Raw genomic sequence first — 19799 nt, 5'->3', positions numbered from 1 at the left:
ACGAAAAAAACCCAGGTTAAAAAATATTGAACAAACCATACACACAAAAATAATTCGAAACAATGAACAACAGGAGCTAACTAAAACCAGGATAAAATCACGTGCTCTGCAAATGTAAGCAGGTCCTGTTCCACTTCAAACGAGGCTCATTATAAGTAAATATTCCATAATAAGTCGCATTCCATGACGTCATAAATGAGGTAAAGATGGTTGTCTGATAAGTACAACACATATCAAGAAATTCTGAAATATCAACTGGGAGACATATTCATTTTTACTCTGAGTCCATATGCAGGTGCCGCTTGGATGTTGCTTCAAAAGGAGGGAAAACTCACGGTCGGAAATTGAAATCATCTCACTTGTAGTTAAGTTTAGTTTTCAATATGCCTTCACTTGCATTTTATTAGTGTAAGTCAAGATATGAGGCTACAATGTGTGGTATGTATATAGTGGAACTTGAAATTGAACGAATAATGCTATTTCTTTGCATTTTACTTTAGAAGGACCTATATAAAGCCTGCCTCATACGAATAAAGTCGAAAAGAAGAGGTGTTGAAAAAATTCAAAAGCATAAAGAAAGCTATAAAAGATATATTAAGATTTTAATGTTAAATTTATAACCAAATAACTGAACTGTATAATTGTATTTGCATCTTTTTTCAGTGCCCAAGTTGCACTGACAATCTAAATATTACAAGTAGCATACCAGTTTCCACAAAGAACAATGTGTTCGATTCTGTAGCTAGAATAACAATAGGCTTCAATATGCGATTGCGGAGAAATGTTGCCATTTCAGGAAGAACATTTATGGAACTCGGGGCATTCCATCAGGTATAAATTAGATATATTATATAAAAAAAATAGTATTAAATGAAAGCAACTACCGATTTAATTCAATTTGAAATACTGCTTTAAAATAATCTCATTGATTTTCCTTGCAAAGTGTCAATGAATATAGGACAAACAAAAAAACCAACATAATGTTGTGTTATTTTATTTCATTTAGAATATAGGATTGTGTCAAAGAGGCAACAACGCTACAAAAGAGTAGAAAACAGCCCAAGGCCAGCGATTGGGTTTCAACGCAGCCCGAAAATCCCGCACCCGCAGGCGGGCTTCAGCTGACCCCTAAACAATAATGTATACTAGTTCACTGATATATTCTCCACACTAAACTCCAAAACATACAAATGAACTAAATTGAAAAAGAAACACACACGCTTTTAACATAGACTAAAGGTTCCTGACTTGGGACAGGCGCAAACATGCGTCAGGGTTAATTGTTTGTTTTTGTATTGTGTTCCACCAAAAGATCTGTATGAAACTTGCAAGGAAAGAAAACACTGAAGATAAAAAAAAAATGAACGAACACATACAACATCATTTAAGAAACTTAAGCAGCGCAATTTCATTTTATTTTTAACATTTCTTTTTCAGCCTTTTGCTGCAGGATCATTCAATAGAGGTGAAAACTTTAATATAAAAAATGGACGCTTTGGTGCACCTAAAAGCGGAATATATCAGTTTTCAGTAAATCTTCACATGAGAATAAAACGTAATGGCCGAAGATTAAAACTCAGGAAACAAGATAATATTAGAGCACAGATTTGCATTGATTCATTGTGTCAAAAATATGCGTGAGTACAACATATCAGTGCACATATTAGTTTAGTTAATAATTCCAAGGATTGAACTAGTAAATCTCCCGTAAGGAGTAAAAAAAATGTATATGAATGCAAAGCACATTGTAAATGATATTGAATTAATACAGTACAAGTATGGGGTTTTCTCATTGTTGAAGATCGTACGGTTACTTATAATTGTTTATATCATCGTCATTTGAACTCTGGGTCGATAGTTGTCACATTGGCAATCATACCACATCTCCTTATTTTCATGTAGATAGTATTATTAAATTAAAAGTTGGGGCCACTCAAATTGGGGCTATATTGCACCCTGTGTCCGTTTGTTCGTATAACAAATACTTTCGTCACATTTTCTTAAGTATTACTGAACAGAGTGGCCTCATATCTGGTCAGCTGCTTGACAAACATGAGTTGTAAATTGTAGGGACATTACTGATCTTTCGGACACCTCAGTACTTCCAGTTTTTCGATATTCTGAGTGACTGGCCAGATATGTTTGGCACGGCAACGCGTTTATTGTAGTTGTTTTCAGATTTCATTTCCAAGAGTTTTTAATTTTAAAAGCATAATTATTTATCATACAATGTATGTTTACTATTCGGATTTGTGTTGGGGTCGTCCGATTTTGTGCTATCAGATTACCAAAAAATGGCCATTAAAATTTAATATCATCAACAACAACAACAACAACAATAACAAAGCCTGCATCTAAAAGTAGAAGTGGAGAAGTTAGAGCATTCCCATATAAAAAGATCACTACATCATACAGTTAGCTGTACACAAATATTGTGGAGGTAACCGACACAGGTTACTGAATTGAGATAAGCAAATTAACTTTTTATACCAATACGTCAAATTGTGAAATTATTGTGCATGAACATGAATGATATAAAATATTTCATGATTTCAGATCAATGCAGCATATATCAGGGTTAGAAAGCAATAGCAAATTTTTCACAGTCAGTTTTATGGGTTTCTTGGAGCTAACGGTAATTATGTTTAAAAACAGAGATTTCATGATTAATTCATTGCTTGTACTTCTGAAGGCTTGGAAAATGCAGAAAGCATATCTGAAGAATTTTCAATATGATGAATAATCATAATTATTTATGCTTACATGACAAGTTTGGAAAGATATCATAGCAATGTTATGACCAGACCAGTTGATAAGCAAATTGTTTAAAGTTGCTATGGCTATAAAGTCTTGTCGAAGAACGAATAATAGAATTGATAGGAAAATTTCTTTAACTTAGCTTAGTGATATTAATAATTCGGAACAATTAATGGGATTTTTATCTATTCGATATTCTTTCTTAATTATACTAGGGTACCAAAACCCACACTTAAAATTGTGTATAATTCTTGTTTACTTTCTTTTAATTTGACTCAACAAATAGGAAGATGTGTTTGTTTTCTATTTCTATTTATGTAAATTTACATTTATTTTGAATTATTATTTGCAATCTGAAGATTCATGAAATATTTGCCACTGGTGTTTAGCAAACAACAATCATTCAATTGATAATTATACATGATAGAAAAAAAACAAAAATAACACTTTGTAAATTTAATGCGTCTGAAGCGATTTTCTGGATTAACCTTCATCAGGAATGCTCGAAGCCGAATCTATGAAAGCCAAGGATGTATAAAAACCGAAACATTTTAAGAGCTTTATGACCAAAAGGGACATAAGAAATAGACAAATCAATCTAAGGCCAAGAATGAGACATTTAAAGTATATTTCGCATATTTTGTTTCCTCAATATTGATTGTAGAACCTCTCTGTTGTAGGCTGGACAATATGCTTCAGTGTATGTAGACAATGCCTCTAGAGTAAATATTATTGTTCAAACGACATCAGATTTTAGTGGAATATTGGTAGGATTATGAAAAATATACAGGAGTGTACGAGAAGCATATACTCTGTGTGTTTGAAATAAATAAATCTGAATGTTAAATGACGAAAGAGATCTCTCTGAGTCAGTAAATCTGAATGTTAAATGACGAAAGAGATCTCTCTGAGTCAGTAAATCTGAATGTTAAATGACGAAAGAGATCTCTCTGAGTCAGTAAATCGAACATTTTCGGCAAAAGTTTTTAGGAATAGAAATCCTGTTTTTATTTTCATTTTACTGTTTTATGTTCTGTATGAAATTAACATGTGTAAAATGAAAATTTTAAAAAAGCACAAAGGAACGGTATGATAAGCATACATAATTCAGTCGATTAACACCCTTCATAAAGTTACAATACATTTGTCTATCTGATATATTGTTTATAATATATCATTTGACACATTTGCTTTTGTCGTCCATCTCTGTTCGTTTCGTCCAAACTACAAAACTTTTCCTCGATCTGACATGTTGTCAATGATATCGACTGATGGGCATGTATGTAAATTATAAGTTTGTGACATAATGGTATCTTCATAGCTATGTAGTCTTACTTATTATATTTGTATGAAAACAACTTGAACTATTTCAACTACAAAGTATTTCATTGTATTAGTTTGTTAAATTTTCTTAACAAACTCTTGGTATAATTTTAGAGATTTGAAATTTTCAGTAATTTATGCCATTTTACTGTTTTTAACACACCTTTCTTATAAACAAACGCTGATTTGGAGAGGTTAAGCTCGTTGCATACTTGAGATTCTCAAGGATGCATACAACTGTAACCGGAGAGCATGAATTTCATTACAAAATTGCTTGTCTCCACCGGGACTCGAACCCGGGACCTCTGTGTTACAAGGCAGCGCGTATACCGACTGAGCTAAAGAAGTACTTCCTTAGCTCAACCGCTTACGGCTGACTAAGTATCTACCACATTTACCAAGGGAGGCAATCCCGTCACACTGCAGATGAAAGACTTACCTAAAAAATAATATATTATATATTGGTATTTAGTTTTAAAGTCCAATCAAATGAATTGATGTGTAACTGTTGGTGTTTTTGTTGTTCAAGTTTGCAAAGAATCATCTTTACATCATGTAATAATATTTTTATAGGAAGCTTTCATATGTAAAAAAAAAATGAAACAGACAACTAGCTGTCTCAAATTTTATGACAAAAAAAATCATGTTATTTTTTTTTTGAATAGACGAATTTTTATATAATTTATTTATTTTTGTTGTAAGTTCATTATTTTGTGTTCGGATAAACGGAGTTAACATGAAACTGGATATGTTTTATCAGTTCATCGACATTATTTTAATTATGCTCATAATACTGATCAACATGTACAAATATACCCTTCCTTGCATGCTCATATATTGTAAAGATGTTATTCACCAATTCTTACGCCTTGTTAAATTAAACAAGAAACAAAGTCACGCATATGGACGTATCTTGTTATCGAGGTTTAAGCATATTTATCAAGGTGTAAACATAGCTAAATATGTTGTTGTGAGGTATATTTTTTTCAGATTGATGTGACAAGTTTCGTCTCATCACAAAGAATTGTAATATGCAAATAGAAGCTGTATATATGATGTGATGTTATCTAAGGATATTATTTTACATTATCTATTTCAACAATTAAACAAACCACAAAGGATCCTTTCTGATAACGTTTATCGGAGTGAACAATTAATTTTTTTACACAATGATATCATTTAATGAATGCAAAAAGAATTAAGCTCCCACAATAAATCTGTTAGTTATTTTTGTTACAAAATTTAGTAAAGTTTTGATTAGCTCATGTGTTCATTGCCTTGACTCTTTAATAACTCAACTCTAATGGAAAATGACTATACCTCTGTTGTCGAATCGCAATTTATTGGCATTTCGTACCAAATTTTATTTTGCTTTTCCATGCCATGTGATTTTCAGAGTTGTGGTTCTGTACATCGACTGCCAGTATGAAAAATTGGGCTACTCTTCAGTCAAAAGTCCAAGGGTGTTATGTTTTAACGTTCGCACGACAGAGCCTTTTCACATCCATATATTATGTTTCAAAAAATCTGTAGAAAACAAATTTCTATAATGTTTATTTTATTAATATTTGAAGCAAATGTGTATCATGTTTCTGATATTCTATTAAAACAATTCTTCATTTCATGTCATTAACAATTTGTATATAAACCATTGTATGTCTGTGATACGTTTCAATAAATCAATACAGTTACAAATGTTGCATATCTATATATATATATATATATATATATATAAATATATGAACAAGTCTAAATTGAAAACAACGTTCAAACCTATGATTGCGTTGGATAAAAACCGCAATTTTTATGCGTGTGCATGCAAAACAAATTTCTTGGTAGAGGGGTCTAAATATAGCACAAACAACATTTTCAAAAAGACCAAATGAGTGAAAAAGTATATTTTAACAAAACGCATTTGACTAGCAGGTCGAACAACTGATGTTCTTAAACCCTGCTGACTGCCATTGGCGATTGCCAAATAAACGGATCACAAGATGTAACAAAACAGATCTTATTATTAAATTATTACCAAACAGAAAACAATAAACTTGCGGAAAAGATGGTATACCGCAAACATGAGGTGCAAAAATTTGTACACCATATCTGGATTTCGAATATTTATGTCTCTTCAGCGATGTTAGGAATCGAAACGGTATTTGGAAGGCCATATAATTTACCTCAATTTAGGATAGACTCTTGAATTTTGAAAGAGTCAAAATAGAAAGAACGGATCATATAAACCCGAAGGCAAATATAAAACAAGCCCAAACGAAAAAATATAAACAAGTCTAAATTGAAAACAACGTTCAAACCTATGATTGCGTTGGATAAAAACCGCAATTTTTATGCGTGTGCATGCAAAACAAATTTCTTGGTAGAGGGGTCTAAATACAACACAAACAACATTTTCAAAAAGACCAAATGAGTGAAAAAGTATATTTTAACAAAACGCATTTGACTAGCAGGTCGAACAACTGATGTTCTTAAACCCTGCTGACTGCCATTGGCGATTGCCAAATAAACGGATCACAAGATGTAACAAAACAGATTTTATTATTAAATTATTACCAAACAGAAAACAATAAACTTGCGGAAAAGATGGTATACCGCAAACATGAGGTGCAAAAATTTGTACACCATATCCGGATTTCGACAATTAATGTCTCTTCAGTGATGTTAGGAATCGAAACGGTATTTGGAAGGCCATATAATTTACCTCAATTTAGGATATATTATATGGCCTTCCAAATACCGTTTCGATCCCTAAGATCACTGAAGAGACATTAATTGTCGAAATCCGGATATGGTGTACAAATTTTTGCACCTCATGTTTACGGTATACCATCTTCTCCGCAAGTTTATTGTTTTCTGTTCGGTATTAAATTAATAATTAAGATCAATGTTACATCTCGTGATCAATTTATTTGGCAATCGTCAATGGCAGTCAGCAGGGTTTAAGAACATCAGTTGTTCGACCTGCTAGTCAAATGCGATTTGTTAAAATATACTTTTCACTTTTTTTGGTCTTTTGGAAAATGTTGTTTGTGCTGTATTTAGACCCCTCTACCAAGAAATTTGTTTTACATGCACACGTATAAAAATTGCGGTTTTTATCCAACGCAATCATAGGTTTGTACGTTGTTTTCAATTTAGACTTGTTTATATTTTTTCGTTTGGGCTTTTATTATATTTTCCTTCGGGTTTATATGATCCGTTCATCCTATTTCGACTCTTTAAAATTCAAGAGTCTATCCTAAATTGAAGTAAATTATATGGCCTTCCAAATACCGTTCCGATCCCTACCATCACTGAAGAGACATTTATTGTCGAAATCCGGATATGGTGTACAAATTTTTGCACCTCATGTTTGCGGTATACCATCTTCTCCGCTAGTTTATTGTTTTCTGTTTGGTATTAAATTAATAATTAAGATCCATGTTACATCTCGTGATCAATTTATTTGGCAATCGTCAATGGCAGTCAGCAGGGTTTAAGAACATCAGTTGTTCGACCTGTTAGTCAAATGCGATTTGTTAAAATATATTTTTCACTTTTTTGGTTTTTTGGAAAATGTTGTTTGTGCTGTATTTAGACCCCTCTACCAAGAAATTTGTTTTACATGCACACGTATAAAAATTGCGGTTTATATCCAACGCAATCATAAGTATGAACGTTGTTTTCAATTTAGACTTGTTTATATATATATATATTGATTTCAATTTAGACTTGTTTATATTTTTTCGTTTGGGCTTGTATTATATTTGCCTTCGGATTTATATGATCCGTTCATCCTATTTTGACTCTTCAAAATTCAAGTGTCAATCCCAAATTGAGGTAAATTATATGGCCTTCCAAATACCGTTTCGATTCCTAACATCACTGAAGAGACATTAATTGTCGAAATCCAGATATGGTGTACAAATTTTTGCACCTCATGCTTGCGGTATACCATCTTTTCCGCAAGTTTATTGTTTTCTGTTTGATATTAAATTAATAAATTAAGATCCATTTTTACATCTGGTGATCCGTTTATTTGGCAATCGCCATGGCAGTCAGCAGGGTTTAAGAACATCCGTTGTTCGACCTGCTAGTCAAATGCGTTTTGTTAGAATATACTTTTTCACTTTTTTTGGTCTTTTGGAAAATGTTGTTTGTGCTGTATTTAGACCCCTCTACCAAGAAATTTTTTTTATATGCACACGTATAAAAATTGCCGTTTTTACCCAACGCAATCATAGGTTTGAACGTTGTTTTCAATTTAGACTTGTTTATATTTTTTCGTTTGGGCTTGTATTATATTTGCCTTCGGGTTTATATGATCCGTTCATCCTATTTTGACTCTCCAAAATTCAAGTGTCAATCCCGAATTGAGGTAAATTATATGGCCTTCCAAATACCGTTTCGATTCCTAACATCACTGAAGAGACATTAATTGTCGAAATCCAGATATGGTGTACAAATTTTGCACCTCATGCTTGCGGTATACCATCTTTTCCGCAAGTTAATTGTTTTCTGTTTGATATTAAATTAATAAATTAAGATCCATTTTTACATCTGGTGATCCGTTTATTTGGCAATCGCCATGGCAGTCAGCAGGGTTTAAGAACATCCGTTGTTCGACCTGCTAGTCAAATGCGTTTTGTTAACATATATTTTTTTTCACTTTTTTGGTCTTTTGGAAAATGTTGTTTGTGCTGTATTTAGACCACTCTACCAAGAAATTTGTTTTACATGCACACGTATAAAAATTGCGGTTTTTATCCAACGCAATCATAGGTTTGAACGTTGTTTTCAATTTAGACTTGTTTATATTTTTCGTTTGGGATTGTATTATATTTGCCTTCGGGTTTATATGATCCGTTCATCCTATTTTGACTCTTCAAAATTTAAGTGTCAATCCCAAATTGAGGAAAATTATATGGCCTTCCAAATACCGTTTCGATTCCTAAAATCACTAAAGAGACATTAATTGTCGAAATCCAGATATGGTGTACAAATTTTTGCAAACAATAAACTTGCGGTATACCATCTTTTCCGCAAGATTATTGTTTTCTGTTTGATATTAAATTAATAAATTAAGATCCATTTTTACATCTGGTGATCCGTTTATTTGGCAATCGCCATGGCAGTCAGCAGGGTTTAAAAACATCCGTTGTTCGACCTGTTAGTCAAATGCGTTTTGTTAAAATATATTTTTTCACTTTTTTGGTCTTTTGGAAAATGTTGTTTGTGCTGTATTTAGACCCCTCTACCAAGAAATTTGTTTTGCATGCACACGTATAAAAATTGCGGTTTTTATCCAACGCAATCATAGGTTTGAACGTTGTTTTCAATTTAGACTTGTTTATACATATATATATATATATATATATATAAACAAGTCTAAATTGAAAACAACGTATATATGTGTGTGTGTGTGTGTGTGTGCGTTCGTGGTTTATTAACACACAATGCTTTGAGTCATTACAATAAGAACAACAAATTTCTCGAATAGTACTTTAAAAGGAGCGAAAAATACCAAAGGGGCACTGAAAACAAAGCACAAAGTACTTAACCTTCCTGATGCAAAATCACATTTTTCTACACTAATATATATATATATGTTGCTGTATTTCAAAGTAGATGTCATACAGACATAAATACACAATCTTGTAAAACGCCGTGAACAAACTTGTACATAATGTTTATGCATAAGAGTAAAGAGCTATTTTATTCTTACTCCAAACTGTATGACAGCGCTTTTATACGACATCTGTTTTCCTCTTGTTGAACTTTACTTAATCCTGTAATTGCGAAATAAGATACATATCTAAATAAGGCGATCGGTAAAGTTTCATCTTTTGTAGGTTGTCATATTGTACAAACATTTGTCTGTTATTAAAGACACTATGTTGCCCTCTAGATGTCTTTGTTTTGTTGTGCCTTTGGGTTGGTGTGTATATCACACGTCTATTTTTTGTGGACTTGTATATTTTTCGGTTTTACCACACCGTTGTCATTTGTCTCGACTAGAGAGCTTTAATGCCCCCTTGGTATTTTCTGCCTCTTTATTTGGAATGGTGGCGTTTTATTCGAAGAATTGGAGACTTTTAAATTCGTTGGATAGATTTTCCAACAAATGTTGACTTTCCGATGGTCACCAATAGTGCACTCCTCTTTGTAAATGTAGTTGTAAACTCGTATGATTAAGAAATTTATCAAAGCATTATTACAAAAAGAAGAAAGGTTAAAAGAAGTTATGTCCTTTTAAATTAGTCATATTCAAATGAGCTAAAAATCAAAATCGGTACAAAAATAAAATATTTTGCTTTTAAACTTGACTTTAACCTAGCAAACGACACCAGTGAAAACGAAACTAATAATCGATTCTTCTCTTAACCAGCAATATCACCTGTGTAAGGTAAATATATGGAGCTGTTTCGCTTCTAACGAAATTATGTTAATTGCCTATAGACAATTGTGCTTTACATTTTAATTACCGAATTTCATCATTAATGAATTTAACTTATTACTAGCATTGGTCACTAAGAGAAACTATGGATGTCTCACGACTAGCAAGATGTTGTTATCCTTTCGATATCCTCGTATCTTATATCACTCTTTTTTACCCGTCTCGTTGCTTTTTTATTGGTCCCAATCGTCCACTGGCCTCTAGATTCCGATTTTCTGATTCCCCATTTCACATAGTTGGTTTGGTTTCTTCAACCTGTTATTCATTGTTCATTAAAATATTACTTTTTGTATAAGCGGAGTTCAGTCATTGTGTTTTGTTGTGCACCCACTTGAATTAAATCCACCTGTGGTTTTGTGCCTCAGTCACACAATCAGGATTTTAAGGAACCGTCCTTGAAAGGACCATTCCCGATTTAAATGTATCAAACGTCTTACCAAGATCCTGTGATTCGTGACTGCAAAATTCAAACGTTTTACTAAAATTTGTAAAAATCTTTATTTAATCACGACAACAAGCAAATAACTATCAGGAAGAGTCCCGATTCAGCCGTTTCCAGCTGATTTCGTCTCGATTATCCCGTCCTCAATGCGATTCTGTACTGGCTTGTATCTTTCGCATGGTATGAAAACTGCAGCGTCCCAATTTTCTAGGATGCGGGACGACAGAGAACAGACAGTAAACAGACAGTGAACCTAGATGACGGTTCAAATTCAGAAGGATCAATGTGGACTGAATCGGTAAAAATGGTAAAAAAAATTTCTCCAGTCCAAACATTGTTCACACAGCACAGGACATTGTAACGATTTTGATTCAGTAAAGCAGAATCTGACACAGGTAGTCACGATTGTAATCTGTGTCAGTTTCCCGAATGTTACAGGACGCACCAAACTGTCGGAAGAGATTTGCCGACCACTCCGGACCAATGCCGATCCATAGAACTCTGTTACGCATTCAGGCATTAATAGGGCATTCCAGATCATTGAGGATGATAATGTACTTTTTTTAATTTTTCATGTCGTGGACAAAGAAAGGTAATTCAACATTTTTCTTTTAATTTTGAAAATGTGATAACCTTTTAATCATATATATTTTTACTGAAATTTTGAAACACAGCATGATTATTAACAAAAATGCAGTTCGTAAATGATGTTGTTATAATCAATTTTTTTCAAATTAATATTAATGTTTCTTCTTTGGTGCTTCCTAAGTTGGCAACCTGTATTTAAAAAAATACGATAAAACATATCCTTTTTTTTATTTTCCTTTTGTAGGCGTATAAATAATCTGCAAGATCGTAAATAGTGTTTTTTGACCTTTTCTTGCACAGCATTCCGTTTATACGATGACTGTTTATCATGACAGCATTAACCACCACGAGCAACTGCGGTTTTGGATAATTGTTGGAGATAATATGCTTATAAACTTGAAAGTTTGCAGCTAGAAGCTGCTAGAATAGTTACTGGTTTGCCTATATTTACATGAACTTAAAGTCTGTATGAAGAAGTTGGGTGGGAAATTTTAGCTGACAGGAGAAGAAGACGAAAAGTACAAATGTTTTATAGCATTCAATATAAACAAGCTCTGGATTATCAATGCAATATCTTTTTGTAGATTATCCCTTATTAAAGAATTTTTATACTATCAACTATAAGACTATGGAATCCTTTAAAAACCAGATTGTATCTCAAAATTTAAAATCCAATTAAAAAGGCTAAATACTATAAATAAAGATGGACCGAGGAAACTAAATATAATTCCTACCAATTAAGATGCTCCTCATCTTTCTTGAATTATGAATTGTTCAGAGTTAATATAATTGCTGATCCATCTTGTCTTAGTGGGTGCAACATAAAGACTACACCACTTCCCTTTAGCTGCTCTTCATATACAGACCAGAGAGAAGTTCTGATTAACAATCTAAGATGACTTCCTGAAGACCTTGTATGTCATTAAATCATCAAATCTCCGATTTTTTTAAGAAAAATACAAACGCAGTTAAAAGAAAGAACGTAACTTTAAAATGAAAATAACACTCAAGCTTTGGCTCTACTATTTGTCCTTTTCGGTTTTATCAAATATTTTGACCTCGAGCATCACTGAAGAGACATAAATTGTCGAAATGCTCAACTGGTGCAGTAAAATTGGTACCGTTAATGTTATTCATAAATTTCTTGAATCCGAAGCTCTCAAACCAAAACATTTGAAAGCCAGCGATAAATAAAATACAAAATAACATTAGATGTATGAACAAAAGGTATTTCAACATGTAGGTGTTATAAACGAAAAACAATCATTTACAGAAAACAATACTAAAAATATGGTACCAGTATCTAATAATACCGGTATTTACCAGTTCGAACAGTAAAGCGGAAAATATTGTATTGTTGTGTCGCTTATCATAATTATTCAAGAGGCAAAACAAAATCGACCAATCAGGAAGTAGAAATTCGTATTACGATATACTTGGTGTTTTTCAAGTGCTTTACTGTTTAGCCGTCGTTTAACATAGTAAACTGAATGGACGCCCATATTCAACAAACAATGTATGCCGAAGTGCACAATGCAGCTCAAAATATTTAAGAACAGTTATTGAACAAGATGACAACTTAACTGGACTCTCGTTTAGATGGTTTCCTGAGAAAAACTCAGGAGAACCAGAAATCAATATGCGACACACAGATAGCCAAGATAGATGAAAGTGTGTTGGACACCTATAAATTTCACAAGAGAGGAAACGAAGAACAGTACAAACATAATCATAAAGTGTTTTTAAAGATGAGGGAGGCCAGTACTAAGATGGAAGTAGATAACATAAGTCAGACGAATATCAATAACTTAAACGCAAGATACCTGAAGATAACCTTTTCAAGAACAGTTAAAAGTTGATAAAATTAGCTGACTCGTCAGACGCAGGGTGGCGTGTAGTAATTGAATACATTGTTAATCCTTTTGGCTGAGGATTGCGATGACGGAAGGAAAATGTATAAGACACAGTCAAGGGCAGGAAACAAGATAAAAAAAAAACAGAAAAACAGAACAAAAAAACATACTAGAGGACAACACCATAAAATAAATCAGATCAGGTGGTACCACAGTGGCTGTTAACGCGGACGTTAGCGACAGGTGTTTGAATAAACACGGTCGATTGAAAATGTGACTTGAGCAAGGATGGTTCTATCGTAGACTCTACCGTTAATGTTAATCATAAATAACCCACATGTATCACATTTCAATATTTAATACTAGTATGTTAAATCATGTGCTCTTTGTTTCATTCCCCTATACGTAGTTTTAATCCAGAACTTTCACCCAAAAAAATCGATTTTGTTTGCATATTTCGTATGTTGAATTAACGCTTTATATAAGAAGTCCGATAGAAAAATAATCATTCTTTTCACTGTATCATATGTAAGTGTACCAATTTCAAAAGCTTTTCGTAATGAAATGATGGAATCTAAATTTGATGGCTAATATGGCCCTCTATCTATCTAGTCCTTTTTATATTGTTCAATAAAATAAACGGACTGTATCATAAAATATATCTATTCACATGATTACTGTACCTATCTATGAAATGTGTCTGTATCTATAGATACTTGACACCCTAAAAGTATTCGTTTCAATAAGTTTTATTCAGAAAGGCGTTCTAATCCCAAATAATCATGCAAATCCTTGTTATAAAACTATACACCTGGACCGGTAATAACTTGACATCATTATGATTGACATTCGTATTTGCAAGGATGTATTTATTCCAATTCAACTGCTAAAGTAATTAATTTTTTGTTTACTTGGATAATCCCAAGATCTGATTACTGACGAATCTCGAATAGATTGTTGTATTAGTATTAGTTGCTTACCGTTCGGAAGCAAATATTTCTTTCATGTTCAGAATTAACGATACATCAAATAGATATGTCAACTGGTCATGGGGCTATGTGCAAATAATCAAAACGGTCAATGGAAGAAGTGGATACTCGTATGTTGGATGAGAGAAATTTGTTTGGACCCCGAATGACTTGTGACGGGTGTACCCATTATTAATTTGGTAGATTGCCGATCAATCGAAAGATACAAGTTAAAAAGAGGATAAATACAAATACATTGCCTTAAACCAAGACGCCATAGACCAAAGAAGTTTTACGTACAGAGTATGCAGCATTCTTCAAACACAGTATATGCATATTAAATTAAATTAATGTCCATATTTTGATGGGACGAGACTGTCTATAAAAACAGCAACATATACACACTCCCTTATAATGCGCCTTTCCTAGGGAGTGGAGGAAATCAGATTGGCATATTTCTATAATCATGCCACTCTTGCTATTATTAACAATATGATTTTAACTTACCATTTTATTTCTCTGTAAATCAATAGCGTAGGTCTAGTACACATTTTTATTTAGGTGTCAGCTGAAAACCACCTCCAGATGCGGGATTTTCTCGCTGCGTTAAAGACCCATTGGTGGCCTTCGGCAGTTATCTGCTCTTTGGCCGGGTTGTTGTCTCTTTCACATATTCCCCATTTCCATTTCCATTCTCAATTTTACTTTCTTATTTTCAAGAATGTCTTGTATTTGCGTTTGCTAAGTTTTTGATATGTATTCATATTAAAACAAGACTATTGCCCAATATAAAGTATTAAATTCATAAAATCATACAAAGTTTATAATGACATTTGTCGTAGTGGTCTGAATAACTTATTTTATTGGTTTTACTGTAGACGTTAATCAAAATATGAAGCAAACATAACTATATCTGTCGTAACCTTTTTTTCTAGTTCAAAAGGAAATACTCGATCTGGATCATCATATCCACCACACTTCTTCACTGAAAGGACTGTATCTATTTAGTGGATCGTGGTGTTAAAGGATAATGTCAGCTTCCTTTATTTCTCCTAAATAAATTCATGTGACATGTGAATAATTTGTGCTTCTTACGAATGACGGCAAAGGTTGGCAAGAGTAGAAAGTTGTTCGTGTAGAAATTCCGACAGAATGTAGAAAACACGTCCCCCAAACATAACAGACAACACGAAAAAATTTTCAATACAATAGGTCCAGTAACTTGATGATGTCTCAGAGAACGTTTTATTTTAATCATATTGATTTCTATTGAGTATCTCACGAATTGCAGGTCAATGGTTTAAATTTTCTATCAACACCTAAACCCAAATGTTCGCCATTTTCAAGGGTTCAGGTTGTCGAATTTACATTTTGTTATTTAATTTTACCAATTCGCACAGTTTGCAATTTGTAGATTTCTTTGCAGATTCCATTTGAACTGCAGTTAGTTGTAAATTACATATTTGAATTTCGAATATTTTTTTTATTTTGATTTTGGTACAACATGTTTACACCTGCCTAGAAGAAACGTACATATACAAACAAAGCCACAACACATATTTGAAAAATAATGTTCTCATTTGATGGGTACAACAATTATTAAAAGTATAAATACGGTGATTTTCGTATGAATGATTCGACTTTATATATTAATTCCATAAAGTGTTTAATAATTTATAAACATTCCTCTCAAATGAAAATATTCTCTTTTTTACTTTCCCATTCATAAAACTATGCAAATATGCCAATGCCGAGGCAACTTCCACAGTCAAAGTTGACCTGAGGCGATTTTTCTGTTCTTTTAAAGCCTTTTTGGATTAAAAGCTCTAAAACATTAAGTTGCTAAATTTTTGATTTAACAAACTCTTGGTCTTGACATTACTTGATAAGGTTATTCCATAAACGAGTGTTATACGCCCAATAATTTTCACACTCTTTTTCAACTTATCAGTATGAATAAAAAGAGCTGTGAGATATTTAGCAATGTAGAAAATGTAATAACAATATTACAGAACATTTCTTTGGACTCATGAAATTTAACCAGGCCTCAAAGTAGCTACCTACTCTAGGGGAGGTATGAATCAGATGTGGATACTCAAAACATCCAAATATCTGTTGCAATAGTATGAAATATTCGACTTTTCTACCCTTTTCACAAAATATTCCCCATTTAAAACCAAAAGACACATTACAAAAATTGGTCATTCTTTAATTTGTTTCATAATGAATGGCCGGCGAAGATACAAGTATTTTGTTTCAGTTAGAGATAAATCGTACTTACTAAATTAAACAGTCTGATTCAAACAAAAAATTCTTTTAAACTGACATTCTCGCGATGTTTCATTTCTTGATTGACAACAAGTTTGTTACGTTAGGGGGACGTTTTTTCAACAAACAATCTGCATTCCTTTGGGAACCAACTGTTATCTTCTTTTTGCCGACTTGTTCCTTTATTCATATAAGACAGATCTTCTTCAGAGAAATGACAAGAAGTAGCATTATCTTTTAACTTCACGTTTCGCTATATAGGTAATGTCCTCTAACAAAATGATTTAATGTTTCGTGACTATGTTGAATGCAACTATCCCCTCGAACTTGAAACAAAAGATACACCTGGTACAGTTACTAAGTAAATCTGCCTGATAACCTGACTTACATCTAGAAATTGATAATGCGTGTTGATTGAGAACAAACATTTACGACAAGAGAGATGATTTAAGCTTCCCTATTGTGAACTTTAAGCAGCGTCTGCATATGGAGTATATATCTCCCAGTTGATGGGAATGCATGTAAAATATAAGAGAAACTGTTTCTCCATGGATGAAAATTTAACGATGGAGGAACTTTCTCAATGACCATAACCGCGTCTAAGGCGTGGCGCGATCGAAAGTATTTCATTCCTCCATTTCCATTTAAAGAATGGTGAACAGACTGATATATTGCTTATTATGTTTATTTCATTATATAATAACCAATATAATAAAAATTTTCATTAATTGCCATTTGCAACAATTCCAATGCCAAGTTTGCATGACTGCCCCTTGTTTTTAACAAATACACATCCCTCTATCGTTTCACTGAGCTCGTCACATGACATTTGAGGTGGTCATGTTGCCAGAACGTCTTTTCTGGAGTTAAGATTCCATTAAATGTTAACTGGCGGTTTGGTAATATTTTTGCAAATGTTTTTCGTCCATATTAGGCGATGGATTATATCGATGAATGACCAGATATGCCTATCCCGACACTGTGGCGTCAAACGTTGAATACTATTCGGGTGTTTGGCCATATAGACTGCCTACCTTAAATGACTTATCAATCTTGATATCTGCATATTATAATAAACTAAACCTACTGCGTGTTTTGTTTCCCTTGCACAAATACGTGCCATCACTTTACATGTATCCTTTAAAGGTTTCGAAATGGCAAAATGATACTTATTTGATCTTAAAACCTGTTTGTGTAAAGGTGTATTCGATATATTAGCGTTATCTACGTCAAGCCTTTAACTCGACGTAAAGTAATAGGAAATAAACGATTAAAGCACAAAATTAAAGTATTTCTATATATAAACGATATAACCTTTTCAAATGGTGATTAGTTTATGAAAAGAGAGAAGTATAGCACATATTGATTATATCACTCACATATCTCCATAGGAAAACTGTTGCCGTGTACGAAAAGAAGACGCCTTCTAATATATTGATTTTTGTTTGAAGCTGAAATAAGCGGATAATTGGTTTGTTTATGACCAAATCTTTCAATCTATTTAAGATAGAGCTACAGTTACATGGCAAAAAGGAAAAATAGGGAAATGTCAACATTGAATGTTTTTTTCCTATGCATAATTTTCAGATTGGATTGTTCATTCACGTTTGGCACTGTACACGGTAATTCAGAAGTTCTAGACGCAGACAAGCCATTTTATATTGCTCAATTGTTGGTGGATAACATAAATCTTACAAGACAGTTGTGGAATTGTGGAGAATCTGCCGTGGCTTTGACGAGCAGTGTAGGTGCTAATAGTTCTTTTAGTTCAGTGAATCAGCAGACCAAAAACATAATATATAACTATTTGCTTGACACTATACCAGAATTGTTTACAAATGAGGTGTTCCAAAATATAACACAAGCTGTTTTTGACGAGTTGTCAGCTGCCTTCTTTAAATCGGACCTAACTTCAAATTTTACAGCCTTCGTAGATGAGAATGGAAAATTAACTAATGATGCCGCCTTTGAAGTTTTCAAAAATATTGATTTTATTTTACTATTACAAAGCATTATTAAAAGTGGCAAACCAATAATCGAATATTACCTGAGAAATGATTCATCTATTAACATCCTAAACTTCCTTATTGAGATTTCACCTATCATATGGAGGGATCCTTCCTTTGAATCTATTAAAATCATTGTAATGGAAAATCTTAAATTTGGCTACAGTGCCTTCTCAAAGATGAATATATTCTGCAAATTTTCGTCAAGTCGGTAGAAGCAGCATTATCAATGACTGACAATATCCTAAACTATCTGACTCTGATGAAACGGGATGTTTGGAAAGGTTCATACTTCCCAAATATCACTACAAAAATCATAGACGAATTAGCACTTGGTTTAAATGCATACATAAGAGAACAAAATGTGACAGGAATCTCTATTGCAGAGCAAAATGTTACGATGCTTCTGATGGGTATTCTACGGCACACGAATTTAGATAGAATGCAGTCCAAGTGGACACAGGCAGTGAAGCTTGTCATTGATAATCTTAGAGAACAAAAATCTGAATGTGGTAAGGTTTTTTACTAATATTTTGTAGATGACTTTATGGTTTTAATATAATTTTGAAACCTGTACTTTTTAATGCAGTTCAAAATATGCAAACAATATCTTACATTGTCATATTTTCTTTTATATATAGTTCAGTGTTCAATGTTTGAAATGGTGATACGTTTTCGTTCATAAGTATTAAAATAATGTTAAAAACATTTACCAAATAAGTTCCGTTTATAACAACGAACTCGTACTTTCCAATATAATTCTCAATACTGTATAATGATCCATCGCAAATTTTGAAAATCCGTAAAGGAGACAATTTTAATGTTCGATTAATTCTATAATTTATATATATTATAAGTATTCAATAGATAGTTATATATCATGTGTGTATATTCAATAGCTTAGAGCTTTATTAACGGCTTGAAAAATATATTCAGCTTATATCAGCATGTCTTTTATAAAGTGCAAAACTATTGTGCTTGTTTTTCTAGCAATGTATCTTTCTTTTATTGTATATGTTTTTATCAAATTTTCAAATATAAGCAACTTAAACCTTATTTGTTCTAAGAATTATAATGAAAATGATGGAGATAGAATATCAACTTGTACAATTTTATTCATAAAGAAATGTATGTTCCTATATT

At 32.7% G+C, this 19799-nt stretch overlaps 1 protein-coding gene across 1 annotated transcript in view; it reads left to right on the top strand.

The window, feature by feature from the left end:
* Window positions 1–5775, top strand: part of LOC127719816 (adipolin-like) — a 30932-nt gene extending 25157 nt beyond the window's left edge. Inside the window, exons 5-8 of the mRNA XM_052226123.1 lie at window positions 664–831; window positions 1438–1637; window positions 2557–2635; window positions 3438–5775. Of these exons, the coding sequence (XP_052082083.1) occupies window positions 664–831; window positions 1438–1637; window positions 2557–2635; window positions 3438–3536 (546 nt within the window). The 3' untranslated portion in view covers window positions 3537–5775. The remainder of the gene's footprint in view (window positions 1–663; window positions 832–1437; window positions 1638–2556; window positions 2636–3437) is intronic.
* The last annotated feature ends 14024 nt before the right edge of the window (window positions 5776–19799 follow it).

This window comes from Mytilus californianus, unplaced genomic scaffold (assembly GCF_021869535.1).
Source record: "Mytilus californianus isolate M0D057914Y unplaced genomic scaffold, xbMytCali1.0.p SCAF_11, whole genome shotgun sequence".
In the NCBI taxonomy this organism is placed as follows: domain Eukaryota; kingdom Metazoa; phylum Mollusca; class Bivalvia; order Mytilida; family Mytilidae; genus Mytilus; species Mytilus californianus.
Note: the sequence above shows the minus strand (reverse complement) of the source record. Positions and strands in the feature narration are given on the sequence as shown.